General features: G+C 32.2%; 1 protein-coding gene across 3 annotated transcripts in view; it reads left to right on the top strand.

Annotated features, from left to right (window-relative positions):
• The window catches only part of LOC128991654 (GTPase-activating Rap/Ran-GAP domain-like protein 3), a 395,113-nt gene that overhangs the window by 209,988 nt on the left and 164,762 nt on the right, over positions 1 to 20,363 (top strand). Inside the window, exons 1-2 of one of the 3 annotated variants that reach the window (XM_054414734.1) lie at positions 16,720 to 16,814; positions 19,661 to 19,863. The exons of the other annotated variants lie outside the window; for them this stretch is intronic. Coding sequence (XP_054270709.1) covers positions 16,803 to 16,814; positions 19,661 to 19,863 — 215 coding nt within the window. The 5' untranslated portion in view covers positions 16,720 to 16,802. Of the gene's footprint in view, positions 1 to 16,719; positions 16,815 to 19,660; positions 19,864 to 20,363 lie in introns of those variants that run through there. 3 annotated transcript variants of the gene reach the window in all.

Genomic DNA, 20,363 nt, shown 5'->3' with positions numbered 1-20,363 from the left:
ATTCTATCTTTCCCAGCTTCTAATATTTATTTTCTAAAAACATTTCCAGTTATTTGGATGTAACGAGTAAATTAAATGTGTTTCATACTTACTAGTTTGAAGTTTATGCATAGAAACGCCAATAAACATAGAATTAATCTTATTTGTAACATTTCAAATTTGTTCTTGGAAACAGTACATGTTTAAAGCTGATTTGAAGGGGAAATTTTGAATGACCTTAATAAAAGGTTGTTGTTTGTTCTGATTCAGTTAATAACTACGTATATTTATATATATCTTTTTGTGGTTTAATATTCTTTTTTAGAATAATATAAATTAGTCATATGGTCTTTAATGTACACTTATCATGTATTAATTGCTTATCATAGCCAACTCAGTTGTAAAGCTTTGGGTTGACTAACTGGAAGGAAGTGTTTCATTGTTCATATTATGCAATAATAAAGCTACAGCGACGAACTTCACTGGTTTCTGCGTTTTAGTGAAAGTCTTTGCAGCACTTAATAACTTCCCCACAAAGGTGGGGATGCTATTATTACTTTGTATTATCTGTTCTTTGAGTACTTTGGTAAGGTTGGGTATGCTTTTAATATTTTATTTGTTGTGCATTACAGCCCTAAAGATAATCTTTGTATAGTATTTAGTCGTACGGAGTCAAATTAAATGCATCCAATAGCTAAAAAATATGAATATTGTAAATATCCTTTTACTAAATCTATGTCAGCCACGTACAGGGAAAATTAGGTGCAAGGAGGGAAAATTTTGTTTTAGTCCAAGATACAGAATGTAGTGAAGTGAATACAGGAATCAATCCGAAGTTAAGCACACAGTCTCGAACATTTTTTAACACACAGAACCAGATTTTTAGATAACTGTAAGATGAATAAATTTTACACGCTTTAGATGTTGGATTTATTTTTATACGTCAGCTACTGCAACACAATAAAAACTACCAAGGATTCCCAGTGTTCTTTAAGTTAGGTCGTGATGTTCCAGTCCAGTGAGCTGAAACCCAACTGGACTGAGGCTGTTTTAGGACTTGGTCCTCGCCACTTAGGACAGATTCGTGGACCGAGGAGCGCACAATACCTGCTCTTAAAGGGAGGTCGTAAGTAAAATTCGTAGGGGTATGGGATTAGTTCCTTGCACGGGTAGGACCGAGAAGCGCAAGCACCCCTGCGCTCCTCGGTCCTACCCCCGACGAATTCTTCGTTCGAGGGGTTACGACTTGCGCTCCACTTTCCGTTTCCCCTTGAAGTCTGGGAAAGCTGCGACCCTATTCTAACCAGAGAAACTGCACGGATACCCTATAGAACAGTAGTAGTAGTAAGAGAACAAACTATACATTTATAATTGCTGCTAATTTTGTAACTAACACACAATTGTGACGTCAAACTTATCAGTCCAATTCCAATCTGTTAACAATGCATATCAGTGTTTCATCAGTCACAATGCATATGACAATAACCAGTAACTATAGAAATGCCACGAGAAGTTGACTAATTAAACTCTGTAATTATGACGTAGTTCTGTAACGAACCTATTGAACTAGATCTCTTGAAGCTCCTGAATAGTGTTACAACTAATTGTTATCTAGGCTTTATTAGTTGTTACATAGAAAATATGTTTTGTTTTGGATTAGTGAAATCACACAAAATAACTTTAAATGTATGGTTAATTTTAAATGTGACATATATTTTCTTTTTTCCACACCACAAATTTATTTTCAAATTCTATGATTATAACTTAGTCCTACCAACACAACTGGATGAAAATATTTGCTTGGTAAAACGAATGTGCCTTTGACTGGGCTGAACTCTTAAAAACACCCCAAGAGAGTTTTATCCAACGATTTAAAACAAGATTACATGGCTGAATGGTGATCACAGACATTACTTCGAGGACTCAAAAGTTCATTTTCGTTTCACTCGGGGACACAAAACCTCAAAAATATGTTTCGTACATTTTACTAAATATTAATTGCATAAACTATAAGCTAATTTTTCATTTTTCACGTTGAAACAATGATAGTATAGTCAATAATAGTAACTTGTATAGATAACGGACGCTCAACATTAATCCAGCATCATGTACAGCTCTTCATGTTTTTTTTTTTTTTTATATCAGCTGTTCTTTGCCCGTACATTCCAGCAAAGAAAGGTAAACATCAACCCAACTGTTTGAAATCCGTTTATGGTTTAAAGGGGACGACTAATATGCATTATATGGTAACTTTGCTACATAATTAATACAATTACTAGTGCATTTAGACCATACAGAAAATACAAACGAAAAAATAAAGCCTTATTGTGGGGTTTAAGTTCCTATTTATACATTTTAGCTCAATTGAACAGTGTTAATAATTTAATTAAATTCACCACAATTTTGTATGTTAAAATAAATCGTCTGCTGTTACAATAAACGTGTATCGTGGCTAGTTTTGAATCAATAATGTAGTAATTTTAAACTTTTATCGCTAACAAAATTTATGTAATTGAGTTTGATATCGCACAAAAAGCTTTAATCAAGCAATTTAATATGCTCTTTGTTGTATCTCGATAAATATTTACGATCATAATATTTCTTTATTGGAAATCTTGTGTTTTTCTTCCGAAATGTTCAAATTAATATCGAAGAGAATCGTGTGCTTTTATATTTTATCGAGATTTTCTTCCCAATAGAAGCAGCTTTTATTAATTCGGTTTATTGATGATTAAAATGAGTTTTGAATTATACTTTATGAATGCAACTGGTTATTAAAATCACACAATCGGAGGGTTTAAAGTACTTTTATTTATATGTACTTAAAAATACAAAACTAATCTCAGTTACCTTAACGTACGACTTACAAGTTAACTAATAATTAGAACAACTACAACCGTGCTAAATAAGAGTTAAGTAATAGTAGTAAAAGTTTCTGTAAGCCAAACATCTTTAAACACGTCATAAAATTTATATCCTACAACGACAGTGGTGTAAAGAAGATGGGAACAGTTTTAAGAAACTTTTCATCGTTTAACTTGGATGTGAAACGATTACTTGTCAGTTTATCACTTAAAATGTGGTACAGTTTCGTTCTTTGTTCTTAGTGAATATAAAAACTAATTCTAAAACTATAAATAATTATAATTACGAGTTTAGCTTAGCTTATATCATGAAACACTTGTTGTTAGTTTATATTCGTAACTACGTCATAACATAAAACGTTAACATTGCAATATTTTATGCCGAACGTTGTTTTTACGTTACTTCTGTTGGAGTGTTTGAAAAGCCACCTCCAAACACATATGAATATGTATTATTTCTAGCGGAAACCAGTGGGTATGAAATTTTGATATAACAAATTTTAACTATTCTCAATTTTGAGATAAATTTTGAGTTATCTTGATTAAAAATCACTTACATCTTTAAGCAAACCAGCAAAAGACTTTTAGCTGTTTCACAATTTTTTTACATTGGTGCATAATTTATTAATACAGTTAAAAAATAATTCTCACGTGCAATTTTGGTGGTGTTATAAACATGATTTTTTGTTGGGAGGTTTATTCAAAGGTAATTTGGGGTAATATTGTGTAGTAGAATCATTTTGGAAAATCGTACATATGATAAGCAACCATAATGTATTTATACATGGTTGTTCCTGGGAAAGATTCTAAGAAAATTACGTATAGTGCGAGAATTGGTTATATAGTTAGGAAACAATACATATCATCTCTTTTAATGACACTCATAGAAAAGTTCACAAAAAAGAGACTAACCACTTCAGTTTTCTGTATAACTTTCAGACTAATTATAAATTGTCAAAAGTAAAAGTGCCGAATACCTGTGCAGTGACAATGCTGAAAGTTTGTAGAAGTTCTGTTCAAATTTAACTTTGCAGATTGTGTTGCCCTTTCATGCTTGTTACCACCAGATTTATTGAACTGTGTAGTCATCAAAACTCGTATTATCGAAACTTGTCCCAAACTGACTGAAAAACTTCGTTTTAACAGATCCTTCTGTAAAATAAAATAATGGTTAATTAGTAATTTTAATACTAACCTACATAAATTGTACATAAAACCTATATTGACTTCCAAAATCATTACATCATTATATCTCAACTTTCTTTCACATCGTTTGTTTTATCACTATATTTTACTGTGATGTATAGTTTCACGTCTACATATCATGTACACAATTTTTCTATGCAATTTTCTTAACAAACACAGTGGTTTGATTTTCTCTTTAGCTACCTACTATGTTTTTATGTCCCACTGTTACATCCTAGGATGTTTTCTAGCATTGACTATTTCAAATGTTCTTCTCCAAAACTGGTTTACACATTACTTCAGGCTAGTCCTAGAGGGTTGCGAAATATCACATGAAAAAGTACATTGATAAATGGCGGGAGTTCAACCTCGGACACCAAAGCCCCGCGCCACTAGACCAGCAATTCTATGTTGCATTATGTTCATGCAAACAGGTTGCCATGCATACGTTCTCCAAAATAAGGGTTTTTAATACAACGTTATTGGATTGAAGAAAACAAAAAAAGTAGTAATCAAAATCATGTCTAATATGTTGTGAAGTAACATTAACTTAACTGTTAAACTTGTTCAAGTGTTTTATCGTAATGAAAAATGTTTCCACCATTATAAATGGCCAGTTATAATTTATGCGTGCGAGCATAACACAAACTAGTGGTTCGATTCAGACCCTACTTTGAAGTTACCAAAAGCCATTACATGGGACTATGAGACTATCATGGGCAACTGACCAAGCTAATGGGACAAAGTTCAAAGGTCAAAGATCTTGAGAGGGTCTTTGCTGTCCACACAAACCATCTCATAGCCATAGTATTTATCATTGCCATTCAATGTAAACATCAATTTTGTATACATTTGACATGCTCACATTAAAGTGCGTCGCATAAAATATGTTATGTAAATAAAGTAGAATACTGCATTGTATGGATTTAAAAAATGTTTACGTTATGCAGTGCTGAATCTAGGTATCTATGGCTAAAGGGACGGAATTTTGTGTAATGGACTATAGAACTATAGTGTAAACTGCGAGAATTATAAAATATATTATTGAAATACTATACAAGGGATTTAAGTGAAACAGGGTGTCCTTTGTACTTTAAACATAAGTGACTACGATATATACATCTTTAGAAAAAAAACATGCATCATTACCTAATTTATCTTTTTTAACTTGATTTCCATTTTGTATCCCCTGAACTGTTTAGTATAGATTAAACTATTTACATACCTCGTCTTGCAGTTCAAGTATAGTATATTTATCCACTACGTATGTTTCGCCGAATATGTAATATTCATGTGGTTTTCAGAAACATTATATCCTAATTTGACTCGTCAAATTGTATGGGTTTACGTAAAACTCCACAGTCTGATGAGTCCAATTTGTATATAAAGTTTCAGTAAAATACCATATATGGCAAAACATATTTGGATAAAAACACCATACTTGAACTGCAAGACGAGGTATGTAAAAAGCTTAGTCTTTAAATTCTATATAATGATCTTAAAACTGATAATCTCTTCTAAGTGTAACTTTTAGGTTTGTATCCCTTCAAAATCATATTGGAAACATTGGGTTGTATAAAATAACAAAATATAAGCGATATTACAATTGTTTAGGTGCCAGTTTGATCTGATTTACATAACTTCAAAGATATTTAAGAAATGGTACATAATAAGTTTGTAATTGCATACTACTGAACACCAATAGTTTAGGGTATAATCGAAATACCTGGTGAATCAAACGTAGGCTGAACTCCGGTAACCCAGTGATCTGGTAACGAAGTTGATCAGTTAGAGCTATTATAATAGAATGCGAAGCAATGGTTGTATGTAGCATAACTGAGCATACTGGTAATCTCCAGGAGGTTTTATAAATGTGAAAAGAAACTTCTTGATCAGCATCGTACGTGTTATTAAATTACCTGAAAGCACAAAAATATGTCAAATAACGTGGGTAGTATTACATTTACACTTACACTGATTACTCACAAGATGGTAAATACATATAAAAGATGGTAAGTAGTGATCGATTTCGATTGGACACTCCAATGATCAGACCCAATATTCGAATGACAAGAATCTCAATATACCCCCCTTGTATAACCCTCCCCTCTTTTTTTGGGTACCAGCCAAGAAGTTTCTATAAGTACAAATAGAGTCAAAATTCACTTGTTCATTAGTTGGCTTGTTTCAATTTTAAAAATTTTCCTCATAAATAATATAATTATTCCCAAGCATTCGTCAGATTTGCTTTCTTACAATTCTTTAAAATACATACATTATCTTCAATTTTCCTAGATGAGTGGGCGTTTTGTAATAAGTATTGTTGTACAGTACAAATATAACAAGTACAAACAAATGCATAGTAAGATTAGTACAACCATACAATTGAAACAAACATTCTCTACTCTTTCTGGAAACTCTGAAAGTATATGCAATTTAATTAACTCTTTGTCATTTGATTCCTTTCAAATGCCCTCAAAATGGGAACAAAAGACCAATGAGTATTCAGGAACAGGTTTAGAGTCATTAGTGCCTTTGACAACCAGACCCACAAACAGTGTTCTAGGCAGAGAGAAAATAATAAATTACTCGGTGGGAGAGTACATTGGAAAATCATTTATTTAATTGTAACTCAATTGGGAATTTGTTCTGACTGTGCAAATTGTATTTAACATAAAAATTTGTTAAGCTTTTATTGTTGAAATTCTAAAAAAAAAATTAATTAGACTAAAAGTAATAAACATTTTGCTATGTTATCAGTTAAATTGGAATTTTTCAATCCTCTTTTAGCTTAATATATATTAGGTAGCATGTTAGTCAAAGTTTTTTGTAATAACATTTCAGAAGATTAGCAAACTTAAAAAAAATCTTCTTGTTATAAATTCTCGCACATATATCTGTATCAAAATTTAGGCAAAGTTGTAACTTACGATTTGTTATGTATAAATATCATTAATAAAAATTAAATAACTAAAACACCTTTATTATACGACAAAGGAAATTCATAAAAAGATCTCTTAATCCTGAGGCTTATGCTGTTTTAGTTTTAAGCAGAGGATTACCTCAAATCCCAGTTACTTTGAGTTTTAATGCCGTAATTATTACAGTTTTTGTTTAAAGTTTTAAAAGCGTATTTCTAACTAGCCTTCTTACATAAATGAACTATTTCCACTAACTTATAAAAACACATTTTTAATTTACGTTCTTTTATATAAGTAAGCCATTATAAATCGTATTAGTTAGATTTATGTTTCATTAAATACTTACTATTACACCACACAGGTTCTTGACATTTAAAACTAAAGATATTTAACAAATAAAAACCTAGGAACCGTTCTGTTAATAGACTAACCATAAATGCCATACAAATCCAAGAGTATTCTCTATCTTCAATATTTACGTTTACTATTTGCTTTTCATTAAAATAGATTGTTTTTTTAATACCATTATGATTTACTTTTATGTTTAAAATATTAAAATGCATTAATCATATTTTGCTTTTATTTTATAAATCCAACACTGCAGGTAGACATTTTAGTATCCGCAAATTTCGTGAATTTGAGTCTTGCACCTATTTACCTTATTTTGTTTTTGTTATACCATTAATGTATGTTTCCTTCGACTATAAAAAAATCTGTTAGGGTTTGTGTTGCAGTAATTAAAATGAAATTTTATTTTACTGGTAGGGCCAATTCATGGAACACTACACCGACTTATTTTTAAATGACATAGTTAAAAGAGACCATGTTTTTGAGACAATGTTTTCTTTCTTGTTACGTTACCAAAGCAGTTTATGTAATAATTTATAAAACCATATAGGGTCATAAACCGTATATTTGTAGTTTTAGAACTTATGAAATAATCATAATCGGTTACTCTTCGTATTGCATTATTTTTAATATACAAGTTGTAAAACATGTTTATCTAAATCGGAAGGAATTTAGATTAGTTACACACAGTTATAATAACTCTTAATTTAGTTTTTAATTTTAGTTAAATAAATAAATAAATTATACGATTACTTGCATTAATCACGATTAAAACTACGAACTGTTGGGAACAAGGAAAATAAATATACACGTGAAATAGGCAGTCATGGGCTTTTACATGTGAAATAAACCCAAACATATATTTAATGCGTACGTCTGAACGGAGTAGATGAATGATAAAATATCATCAAACATCGTCAAAACATTGAAGTATATTGCCGCTTGGATGTTATTTGCATATCATATTGCATCTTGCCGTTTAACATGCCATTTAAGAGTTGAAGTTTTTTATGTTTTTAGTCAAATACTCATATTACAAACTTACCTTATTTATTATTTGGATCACATATAAAGACTAATTAATTCAATTGGTTCAATGTAAGACTAAATTACTTACACAATTTCCTTCAGACAGCTAAAGGTCATAAGTCTTTATAAAACAATAATATTTTTATGCTTATTAGTTAAAGTCATTCATTTACGAGTACTAGGAAGCAGTTGAAAACAATGTTAACTATTTAAAAGGACTTCAAACAAATGTAAAAAAACATTTTATTTTATGTTTCAGATTAGACGTGAATTTATTAAGTTGAATAATAAACTAATAATTCTATCTTAATCAAAAAGTTGTATTTTTATATCATTATTTAAAATATCAGCAGCAGAGTCTAAATTCATAGTAGTCTATATAAAACAGATACAAGTTTTTAATCCAAGCACTTTATAAAAAGCATTAATTAATCCAACTACTATATCAAAATTATTAATTATTCCATGCCAAATGCTTTTAATTAAACCTGTTTGAAAATTACTTCATACCCAAGATCAACGGTGAATTTGTATAATTATATTATTCATTTTTCGGGAATTTCCCTATAGAGAACTAGGAAAGTAGTAATTACCGTAGGTGGCACGGTAAACCTGGAGCCGGGACCCATATACCTTTTTTCATTCTGATGTCCCTAGAGACCAAAAACAGTATTTGTTCAAATTTGTATATATGTATACACCCGTGAACGCGTAACTTGAGTAATTTTGTCCGATTTTGATTAAATTTGGTTTGAGGGTGTAAGGCAGGATAAACTTGAATGAGTTCATGAACCAGCATGATCACAGACTATGGGAACAGGGTTTTACGGGTAGTTTTATGGGGTAAAAATTGATTTTCTCATGTTTGACCCTCAAAAAACAAAATATCCTATAATTTCTCCCTAGACCATTTAAAAAACTTAACATACAAATAATTTAGGATAACAAAGTGTTTTTGTGCGGTTATTCGTTACGGGGAAAATTTTTAAAACTGCTAATTTAAAATTCCGATGTTGTTCTTATGGAGAATTTTGTAAAATGCTGCAGTTTGCTTGTTTATGGAAATATTTGTATCAAACTAGCCAAATATATTTATTTTATGCTAAGCTCCTAATATTTTACTAAAAGACACACTTTATTAGCCTCCCTGTAGCAGCAAACCTAGGAACCCGTTAAACCTAATTTTATTTCAATAGATATAATTAAAAATCAATTCAGGCAAATGGAAATTCGCGTAGTCTGCAGGTTTGCTGCGGCGGGGTTATTTATATTTTTCTTTATTAATATTTTATCTGTATGTATTAACATATTAATCATAATGTAATTACAGAAAACTATGTAACATTTACGAGTGAACCTAAGAAAAGTAATGATTTAGATGGGAACGTAGTTGAAACTTTGTCCGCTAGGTGCCAGTACAGTCCCAACATCTGCAACGCTAGCTCAACCTGCAGTCTGGCGGCAGTTCAGTGAACTACCAAGTTACCGTAGATAATGCAGATCATAATGTCAACACAAGTTTACTATTTCTTGAATATAGGTAGCAAAGATTAAGCAGTCTCGGGGTTTTTAATAGATAGTTATACAAAAATATAAAATTTATAGAAAATGGAAATTATTTTTAAGAAGGCCTCTAGGTAATACAAGTTCTTGAACGCTTCCTTTTTTTCTCGGTCTATTAGACGGCTTTAGATCCTGTATAGAAAAATACTTATTTCGTATACAAATATAAGACTTGCAACAAATATACCGATATTCATTTTTCAAGTCAAATAGTTCTTTACTTGACCTAGGCTTGCTTATGTAACTAGAAAGACCTCAAACTTTTCAGACATTAGGGCTAATTCCCGCAGTGATTCTCACCCACACTTTCAAAATTACTTTCATCCCTGAAATTACAATCACAAAAATCCACAAATTACCAAATTAGACGGCTGTACAGGGTGAGGAAAAAGTCCAGGGGTGTTTAATATTTCATAAATAAATGTAATATATGTAAATGTAATGTGTGTGTGTGTTTTTAATGAATTGCTGGTATGTAATTTCATACCTTTGTTTCAATTTTGGAGGCAAAAGATTAGCACAAACAGTTTGTGTTCCATCTCGTCAACTTCAATTTCACTAATTGACATTTTTAAATCAGTTTAATCTACCTTCCTTTAACTTCCACCAACTTAGGTTAAGAATACGCGAGTATCAACAGGAACATGTCGGATAAACAATTAAAATTGTCAACTGATCAGCTAATTAGTTGACATTCGAAGCATTACAATTTTACTTATTTTCTCTCAATCCTTGAATCTCATTGGCCCGTTACCTGTGTTGTTATGAGAAAAACTATCTAAATATATAAAAGGCAAAGCCCTCACTGACTGTCTCACTCACTCACTCACTCATCACTAATTCTCCCACTTCCCATTTACCTAGGAGGCTGAAATTCGGTACATCGATTCTTTGGGCATTAAATAGGAAAACTAAGTAGTTTTTATTCTGATCGGGCTTTCGGGCTCCGCCCCAGTGGCTCTGGAGTTTCCCATGTTAACCTTATGATTTTTCATATTTAAAAGGAATTTCTTAACAGCGGTTTCAATTAAACAAGTTGGTTCTGTTCTATGATTTTCAATAGCATTAAAGTTACAAGGATTACCAACAGGGTGCAGCACTATTATTTTTTAAATTTATGACTATAGCCAATTTGCAACCAAAAGGTGAGTGAGCGTAGCGAACAAATTTCAACCTGGGAGCGAGTTAGCGTAGCGAACGAGCTAACCTGAAGGCAAGTGAGCGGAGCGAACGAGCTCCAACCTAAAGGTGAGTGAGCGTAGCGAACGAACTTCAAGCAGGACGTGATTGAGCCATGCGAACGAGCTCACTTGTGAAGTTAAACGGGGCAAAGCCCGCGGGTACAGCTAGTGCTGTTATGAAATGAAACTATGCTGTTATGAAAGTAAACAGCTGTTAAGTGAAACTTTTCAATTCTAAGAACTGAACTGAAATGGCTACTTTAAAAAAACGGTCGTAGGTAAAATCTTTAACTTAAGCATATGTTGATATGCACACCAAAGTAAAGGTATTTCCAATCAATAAACACAACATTATTGTAGTACTTTTAAGATAGTTTGGTGAATATTTTAATCTAAATTGTTAATTTCTTAATTTCTTTTAGTTGGGACGGTGTCAGATATAAGGGAACGCTATATCTTTCGTTCTTCTATCCATACACTTACCATCGCAAGAAGTTGAACTTGTATGCTGCTATCATTAACCGGAATTATAGAAGCCAAAACTTTTTGATTTAATTCTACGTTATCACGAGTTAGAGAAATATCACTCTGTTTACCCCATTTCCTAGCCTCCCCCTTGAAACAGTTGATGTAGCATCCCGGAGGTTTTAAGCTTAAAATGTAAATGCCGGTAATTGGAAAGACATTAACAGTAACGACATCGCTGTGTTTTTATTTCCCTTCACTGGCAAAAATATGTAACTATTTTCAATCAATCAAATTATAAATTATCTCAACACAAATAATGTCTCAATTTAATATTGTGGACATAAATAATAATAACGCTTAAGGGTGAGGGTCATTGACAAAATAAAACAATGACTGTAAAAATCCAATCATAGCTAAAACAGACTCCTTTTTTGGACGCCTCAGCAAACACCACATAGGCAAGTATACGTTGGTAGCAAAATAAGTAAAATAATAGGCAATAGTTATAGTTTACATAATGTAACATCTAAAAAAGTCAATACCTATTCATATTATTTCCAAAATCAATAACTATTTCCCTACGTACGTAAGTAATAAATAATACTAGATAACTAATTTCACCAAAACCTATCACCTACTCACTTTATTTTTAATTATTATTAAAAATGTAATTAATTTTACTAAGCGTAAACTATACCGAGCAACTTGTTAAAACTGCATCACTTTCAAAGTTCGGTTACACATAATTTTACGTTAAATTCATCAGAAAATAAATAACAATTGTATGCAAGTTTTGTCAACAGAGTTACGTTGAATTCGGATTAAAATAAATCTCTTGCAGAGAATTAACGTAAGGGAGTGTCAGGATTATATTGCACTGTCCAGAGGTAGGGACACTCTTCTCTAATACCTGACAGCATTTTTATTCCGGATGTCATGTAGGGAAATGTCTCGTTATTTCTTTAAACTGTTCGAGAATAACGTGAAATTCTCTTGCGTTTCATTTTTAATGAATCTTTCACATCGAATACAACAACTTGTCATATAGCTCACAACAACTTGTCAAAAAAGATTATAATCGATACATCGAAACGAATAAGTTTCGATGTTAATCGTTATTCATCCGATAATATATCGTAGGTTCTCTGTGGAAGTCTACCCGAATAGTTTAAAGTAATCGTTTAAAACACTGTTTGATTCATCGATAAATATATTCAGCACATCCTCTATTATGGACTAGCGGTCGGTACGATACAGACCACACCTAACAACTATAAACTAACATAACCTAACCTAACCTAAGGGTGGTTGGGTTAGGTTAGGTTATGTTTGGTTAGGAAGTTTTTGTTATTCAAACTAGTCGATTTATCGGTGTGGTCGGTACAGTACCAAAGTACCGGAACACCTACAGTTCACAGGATTACTTAAAGAGACCACGTTTAAGAAAGTATCATGTATAAGTGTATACAAAACTCTGCTAAAATCTACTTTCTCTTTGCCCGTTAGAGGTTGTATGATAAAGTAACCATCAGGGTGGCGCAGATGGATCGGGTGGTTTTAAAATACTTGTCAAACTGTCAATTTTTTAGGTATTGGATTGAAATAAAGTGCAAAACGTGTAGTTAATGGAAGTTTATTGACAAAAAATTAGTTAAGTTAGTTTTTAAAAATTACATTTATCAAATGCCTTCCTTCTCGAGCGATGCATTCTTGGAGTCGGTCCTTGAGGTTCCGCATTGCTCGCTCAAGCACATCACCAGGAATTGATGTGATTTCGTTGTGAATTGCAGCCTTCAACTCCTGAAGCAAGGGTCTACATGAACAAACCCCGGACCATTCATATACTGTATATGAGAGGCAATAACGATATTTATAGCACTTCTCTTTCCATACGTGTCTAATATCCTACGTGTCTAATATTAGTTTTTACCTCAAAACTGGAAAATACTTGCGAAAATACTGGAAAGACACAAAACTTAATAATTACCTATTTCTTGTTTTTAAATATTAATAAAGACCGAAGCGGAAAAAATCCTTTCGAGAAATGGCTCCACTTTAATTATTTGTATTACATTTACTTTATTACACAGATGTTTTCTATTGGTTTGCGCACTGCACGATTAAAACAAGTGGAGGATGAAACGAAAATAATGGGAAAATAATCTGTTGTGAAGAGGGTGTTATCCTTCCTACTGATAACATGGGCTGTGTAGGTTTCAGTTTCAACCAACTACAATTTCAGAGTTCAACAACATTGTCCAAGCTATTTACAGCGTATGTTTACCAATATTACCAATATACTGATAGGTATTAAAAATATATAATTTTATTTTACATGAATGATTTTCGAATGCAAAACATTTTAGAAACATTTTCGCTATTTTCCTCCTTATATAGTGCGAAATAAAGTACAATAGTTATTATCATTCCCTTGTCTGTTTATAGATTTTGGATCTTGTTTACAGTGAAAATCTGTTTCATCAGCCGCATATTTAATAAAACTAGAGATCATCCAGTGGCCAAGACATCGACCAAAATATTGTAATGTACAGACCCTACGCTGTAAATAAAACATATGATTGGAATTTCTTCCATTTGTTTAGATTTTTTTGTTCATATTGAGTTCGTAACCAGCATGGCAACCCATAAGGTCCATTTAATTTGTATTTCAAATTTATTTGTTGTGCTTATTTTTCAGCCTATTTTAATTTATGAAGGGATTCTGCACATGTACAGGAAAATATTTTTCTAACAGTAAGCGTAGATTTTCCCTGCGATGCACACGAGCTGAGGAAAGATGTTTTAAAGAATAATAATAATAGAGCTTACCTATTAATATATAGATATAATACCACCGTCATATTATACTTTTCATGTAAGTCAATATCAATCAACATTAAAGTCAAATAACAATCCACATTTTTAAAATTAAAAACTATATAAAAAGATTACAGTCATAAAACACTTGAAAAGTTTGATTCCTAGTTTCGAAAACTTAGTTCCCATTACAGTTGATGAATACGTTACATATTTACCTTGGAACACATTTCCATTTGGAACACCTCGTTGTTCGTTGTTTGCCTTTGTCAGCGTACATTCCTTGCTCCGCATCTGCAAGTATAATTGTGCACGCACACCGATTCTTTGACATTAGCATAAACAATTCCGCCAACAACAAAACTGTGTTGCTACCAATGTTTACTTAAGAAGATGCTGTGTGAACCGCTTTGTTAAGTACTGAACAAATACTGGTAAAATTAATTACGATTGAACATAAATGATAGTTAATTAAAAAAATAATTGACTAAAAGATATTCAAAGATTTATAATACAACCGGTTTTTCTTCAAATGTTTGGAATGATAAATAACGATTTGATTGGAAAATCATTTATTCAAAGAAAATAGTTCACCACATTTTAAACTTTTTTTTCAAAATCATTGTAATACTTATTTTACACGTTTTGAACTGTGTTGTTTTTTTATTCAAATTCTTTATATTTATATTATTAAACTATTTATTTAAATTCTACTAAAAGACATTGACACGCTTTTCAAAATTATTTAATAATTTTCTTTGTTCGTCCTTGTAAAAACTAAGCTGGTTTTTATTTAAAAATTAATGTTAAATACTGTATTATAAGGAACTTTTTGGTAGCTATTGTGTACGATACGGCGTGTATGTTGGTCTCCAAGAGTCGAAGAAACTAAATTTTTTATGTTAGCCTCCGGATTACTTTAAATATATAAAAATTGGTGTAAAAACCTGTTTCTTAGTAATCCAAAATGTTGCAATGACGCAACTATTTTCAACTTCTCACAAAGTCCTCTGGCGTCCAGACGATAACAAAATCACTTCATCAGAAGGTCGTCAATACACATTTTGTATAATACACGAACATGGTCACGAACAAGATTAGAACATATAAACGATAAGTTCAACCTTCGGATGAAGTGATTTTGACATACTCTGGACGCCTTCATTAGAAGTTGAAACAAGTTGTGTCATTGCAAAAACATGTTGTATTACTAAGAAGTAGGTATTCATACTAATTGTTATAGAAGCAAGTTAGTTCAAATGACAGTGCCGTGGCTACCTATACAATTTAACTATGTTTTAATAGAGTCAAACTTTGAATTACAAAATGGCAAACAAAAATTTAGTTGTTGGCATAGTTATAGCTGTAGTACATTGGCTGGTTCCTAAAGGACTTGGGATTTACAGGTGGACAATCAGGTAAGATTCAGGTAAGATACAAGTGAAATCCTTGGACCTTTTTCTTTAATTCACAACCACTTTTTAGTGTATTGGGTTAGGTTAGGTTAGGACTATGTTTACAGATCCGGCATAGTCCTAACGTAACGTAATATATTTACTAATAGTGATAGTGAATTAACGGAAAAGGTCCACATTGTTTAATGATACTTCCGACATGGGAAAAATTACTACTGTACTGAAAACTCAACTTTAAAAAAACACATCAAACGAGCTACTTACAGAGTGAGCAACGAAATTCCTAAGCTTTTGGCTGTGGAAGTTGATGTCTATACAATTTTGTACATTTTCACCTTAGATGAAAAAATTACATACTCGATTGAAATCAGTAATCATTGACATCCGCAGTACCACGATTACTAGAAAAATACCGGTATGGGTCATAAACATAAACAAATGACGTTGTTGGCCCGAATCCTATACTAATAGCATTGAACATACGTTTTGGCCGTTCCATTTAAGCAACTAGTTAAATAATGTTTATTTTCGGGCCAAAAACGTCATTTGTTTATGTTTATGATCCATACCGGTACTTTTCTAGTAATCGTGCGCAGTACTATCCTGATAATTAGACCAATTCGTATATAACAAGGAAAAATGTGGTTCAGATTCCACTATAAACTGTTTTAGTTGCCATTTGCTGTATGGGCTATTAATTAACAGCTGTGTCTAAGAAATGTCGGCCTTAGTCACTAACAAGACTAGATCGCGCCTCTTATCCTACACTCATCTCATATCATTCACCTACTAAGTACGGTCGCCATTTCATTGAACAGTATTAACAGAAGCACATCTCAACGACTCAATTCGAACGGGCTACATGTCAATCAAACGCCCGATATTCGCAGGTCGTGTTACCCGCCAAGTTATGAATGGAACCATGTCGCACATGCGCGGCGACACAGTTGTGAGAGTCAGTGTTGTGCGCGGGGTCGTGCGACATGGTCGTGTCGCGCTGATAAGCCTTATCACAAGTGACGTCCGGTCATCATGTTATCAGAGGTACCTGCACTAGATTCCGGACCCACTTTCGTATCTTAAATTTTCTCTTTAGGGGTTTTAATTATAGTTTTTATTGTGGTTGTAGCACTATCAGTTTAATTTCCAACTTAAAAAACATTAAGGTTTTAAAATTTTAAAAAATTGGTAACGATATTGATGGAATTATTTGAAAGTAGATAAAATTAGTTAAAAGTTGCTAAGAAAGGAGAAAAAATATTTCATCCTAATTTTCTTTTGTTTTCACTTAGCAACTAGTCGCTTTTTCACATCCTCTTAGAATTTTTGAGTAATTAATGGTAGTCAGCTAATAAATGCACATATGAACTTTGTAAGATATATTATGTTATGGAATCAATGAAAAAGTTATTTTTAAAGAGCTTGGAATTAATGCGGAGCAACCTCAATAGCACTGGAAAAACTAGGTCTTTGTATGATTTAAGAACCACCTCTTATAAACGAGTGTTTCTTACGACAGATTTATTTATCAAGAGTAGGCCTAGCCTATGGTGCTCAAAAATAATAACAATTGTTAGGCGAAAATGCTAAATTATGTCTACGGTTTTAATGTGTTAAGTAAGTTAAACCAAATTAAAATTATTATGTATGTACTATTTCCTAAAGTGATATAAAACATTTTATCAGGTATTAATTCGGTATATCGTTTGAAATAAACCTATTTAGTTTTGACACTTTGAATCTCTTTAGCTGTGTTTTATACAAAACTAAATCAGCAATGTAATAAGACATAATAATAATAAATTTGTAAGTGTAAACTAGTATCTGATATGCTGACTAGTTTATTGTATTAAGGTAAATGCAAGTTAATTGCCCTCGAATCAACTGCAGATATTTTCAGATTAGATTAAAACAAAATCTTTTCTTTCTTTTTAAAAATAACTCTCAATTCGGATTTTCGAGTGATGCTACTGATCGTACTAGTATGTTTTGTTATGCGTGTTTGGTTCATAAACTTTTTGTAAAAAATGAATCTAGAAACTATTATTTTCCGATAAAATGTCTTTAGAAGAAACACGGTACGTTGTTACTAAGTAAAGTTACCCATGAAGACTGGCATTCAGCATATTACCAAACAAAAAATTATAGAAAGTAGAAAATAAATATCAAAATCATAAAATCAATAAAAATTGCAAAGCATTAAACATTTTGTTCACGTCACAAGCTATGTAAAAATGCAATACTATTTAGGTTTTGTATATTTCTCTGGTGTTAAAAACATATAAACCAATTTCACTGTGAGTTTTTTCATAAAAAAGCAGTCATATTCATTCATAACAATATTTTCAATTAAAATATTTTACTTAAACTTTGGTTTATGTTTGACAGAGCGTGGATCAGAAATTGCAGAAAATATCCAATGTGATCTATTTAATTTCACATTGCTAAGTCCATGTACTCGTTACAATAATCCCAAAATCATTAATTTATCAACTAAACCTGTCTTCAATATTAACGAAAAATGTATTTGTAAAAATAAAAACCAACTCTTTACAACTTAACCCATCAAGAATTTCAAGTGAAGTGTAATAAAGAGATGAATATTTTCCGCACACAGACGGAATAATTCTTCAACCGTTTCAAACTGTACCCAAGTAAACTTTGCGTAAAGTTTTATATCACTTCGGGCAAGTAGGCATAACACGCTCCATAAAACAAACACTTAAAACTTACTGGACTGTAATATTTGCTGCAGAGGTTAGGGCATTAGAGTATCCATAAACCATCCGAACGTCGTCTGCTAGATATTTTACGACTGGGGAGTTATGGGTAGTTCTGATACTATCTGAACTAACCTAGTTTTGAGAATGTGCATGTTTTCGCAAATAAATTTAACTTTTAACGTATAGTTTGTATGAGTTTGCTCAAGCTAAATTAATTCATTGTAATAAGTTTTGTCAAAATAGTAATCTTTTTTAAACATGTTTTATTTTGCGCATCGCAAGTTTTTCAAATTTAATCAAATTTCCGTCATAGGCTAGGTACTGTTAAAAAAAGTCTCTTACAACACCATAAATGTATAAATTATTAAATTATCTTTTGCCAAACTAAAAAAATCTTTAAAATTAATTTATCTTTTAAATTTTTGTTAAAACTCCTAATATGAAAGTGGGTCCTGCGTAGCTGTACACATACTATATTTCTTCTACTACTGGGTCGTATCATTGTAAATTTATATAATGGAATCATTCTCAAAAAGGCTTAATCTTTTTTAGTAAACTATTTAATACATTTTGATACCAGTTATGTTATTCGGGTCTATTGACACAATTTCTTCACGGCCTAGAGTTAGATGGTAGTGCCTAAGTAAAGAATTAGGACCTAAAACGATTGCCCTTTTAAATGTTCAAATTAATATCCTCATCGTCTTTATCGTACACCTGTAAATGTTTGTACCATACCGGATTACCCAATTTAATGTTTGACAGCTAACTAACACATGTACTTAAAAGACATAGAATTAATAACAAATCACAATTTAACAATACCTGAATTTTAAAAGGTTATCTAATCAACCTTTTTAGTTCCTTAAAACACGTATAAGAATAGTGTCAAATACAGTACAATGTAATTGCCAAATGACTGTTTTAATCAATTTAATGGTTTCAACACATCAAAATTACATAAACCATGAAATCTATCACACGTTTATAACTTTTCCTGAGACTGTCTGTAAATATCATTTCGAACGATATCTCAAGGCATTTGACAGATTCTTAGCTGATTTAAAACATCTGTTTCCCTCCCGTATTTTTAAATCCATCTGTTACACAAAATCCCCTAACATCTCATCGAGGTACGATCCAGTAGTAACTACATCGTTGTCACAGTTAGTGTCGCGATTCCGCGGTGACAAGTCGCGGCGACTCGAGGAGGAACGGTTACTCGCCGCCGCTGCAAACAGGGACCGCAGCAAGTCCCTTTGTGTGGAGCGACTGACGTCCCTGCTGAGGCCAGGCTACGACCCTGCGACCCTAGCGGCGAGGGACCTCAACTTGCACGCGCTCCAGAGGAGAAGGGCGTCTTCGGCAATGTAAGTTGACTACGTTTAAAAAGCGTAAATGATACAGCTAAAAATAAATATGCAGTGACAGAGAGAAGATTAAGTACACTTGTGGTGGTTTTATGTCCCGGAAGTTGCATTATCACATAGATCAAATACAATGATGATTGTTGGGGTTTTAACCTTGGACTTCGTGACCAAAGTCCTACCACTACTCCAAACTAGCCAGCTCCCAGACTTGTGGTTGGGATAGAATCATGTTTACCCCTTTTTCTTCCTATACATTAAACTAGAGTGTTCAGTCATAACACATGATACATACATTGCATCAATGGTCAATTATCATTTCTTTGAGAAGTCACGCATACTTAAGTGCGTATTTTAAGCTATAATTGCAACGTGCGTGTAGAATGGAGTGACCATCCACTTTTTGTTCTTAAAGATGCTTGGCAACAGCCCTTATTATTGGTGCGAGGTGGGAGTAACTATTACAATTTTGTGGAAAATTACTTAAGTTGTAATAACTTTTT

The sequence above is a fragment of the Macrosteles quadrilineatus genome, unplaced genomic scaffold (genome assembly GCF_028750875.1).
Source record: "Macrosteles quadrilineatus isolate MER2022 unplaced genomic scaffold, UCM_ALF_1.0 Scaffold_4__1_contigs__length_99947679, whole genome shotgun sequence".
NCBI classification, from domain to species: domain Eukaryota; kingdom Metazoa; phylum Arthropoda; class Insecta; order Hemiptera; family Cicadellidae; genus Macrosteles; species Macrosteles quadrilineatus.
Note: the sequence above shows the minus strand (reverse complement) of the source record. Positions and strands in the feature narration are given on the sequence as shown.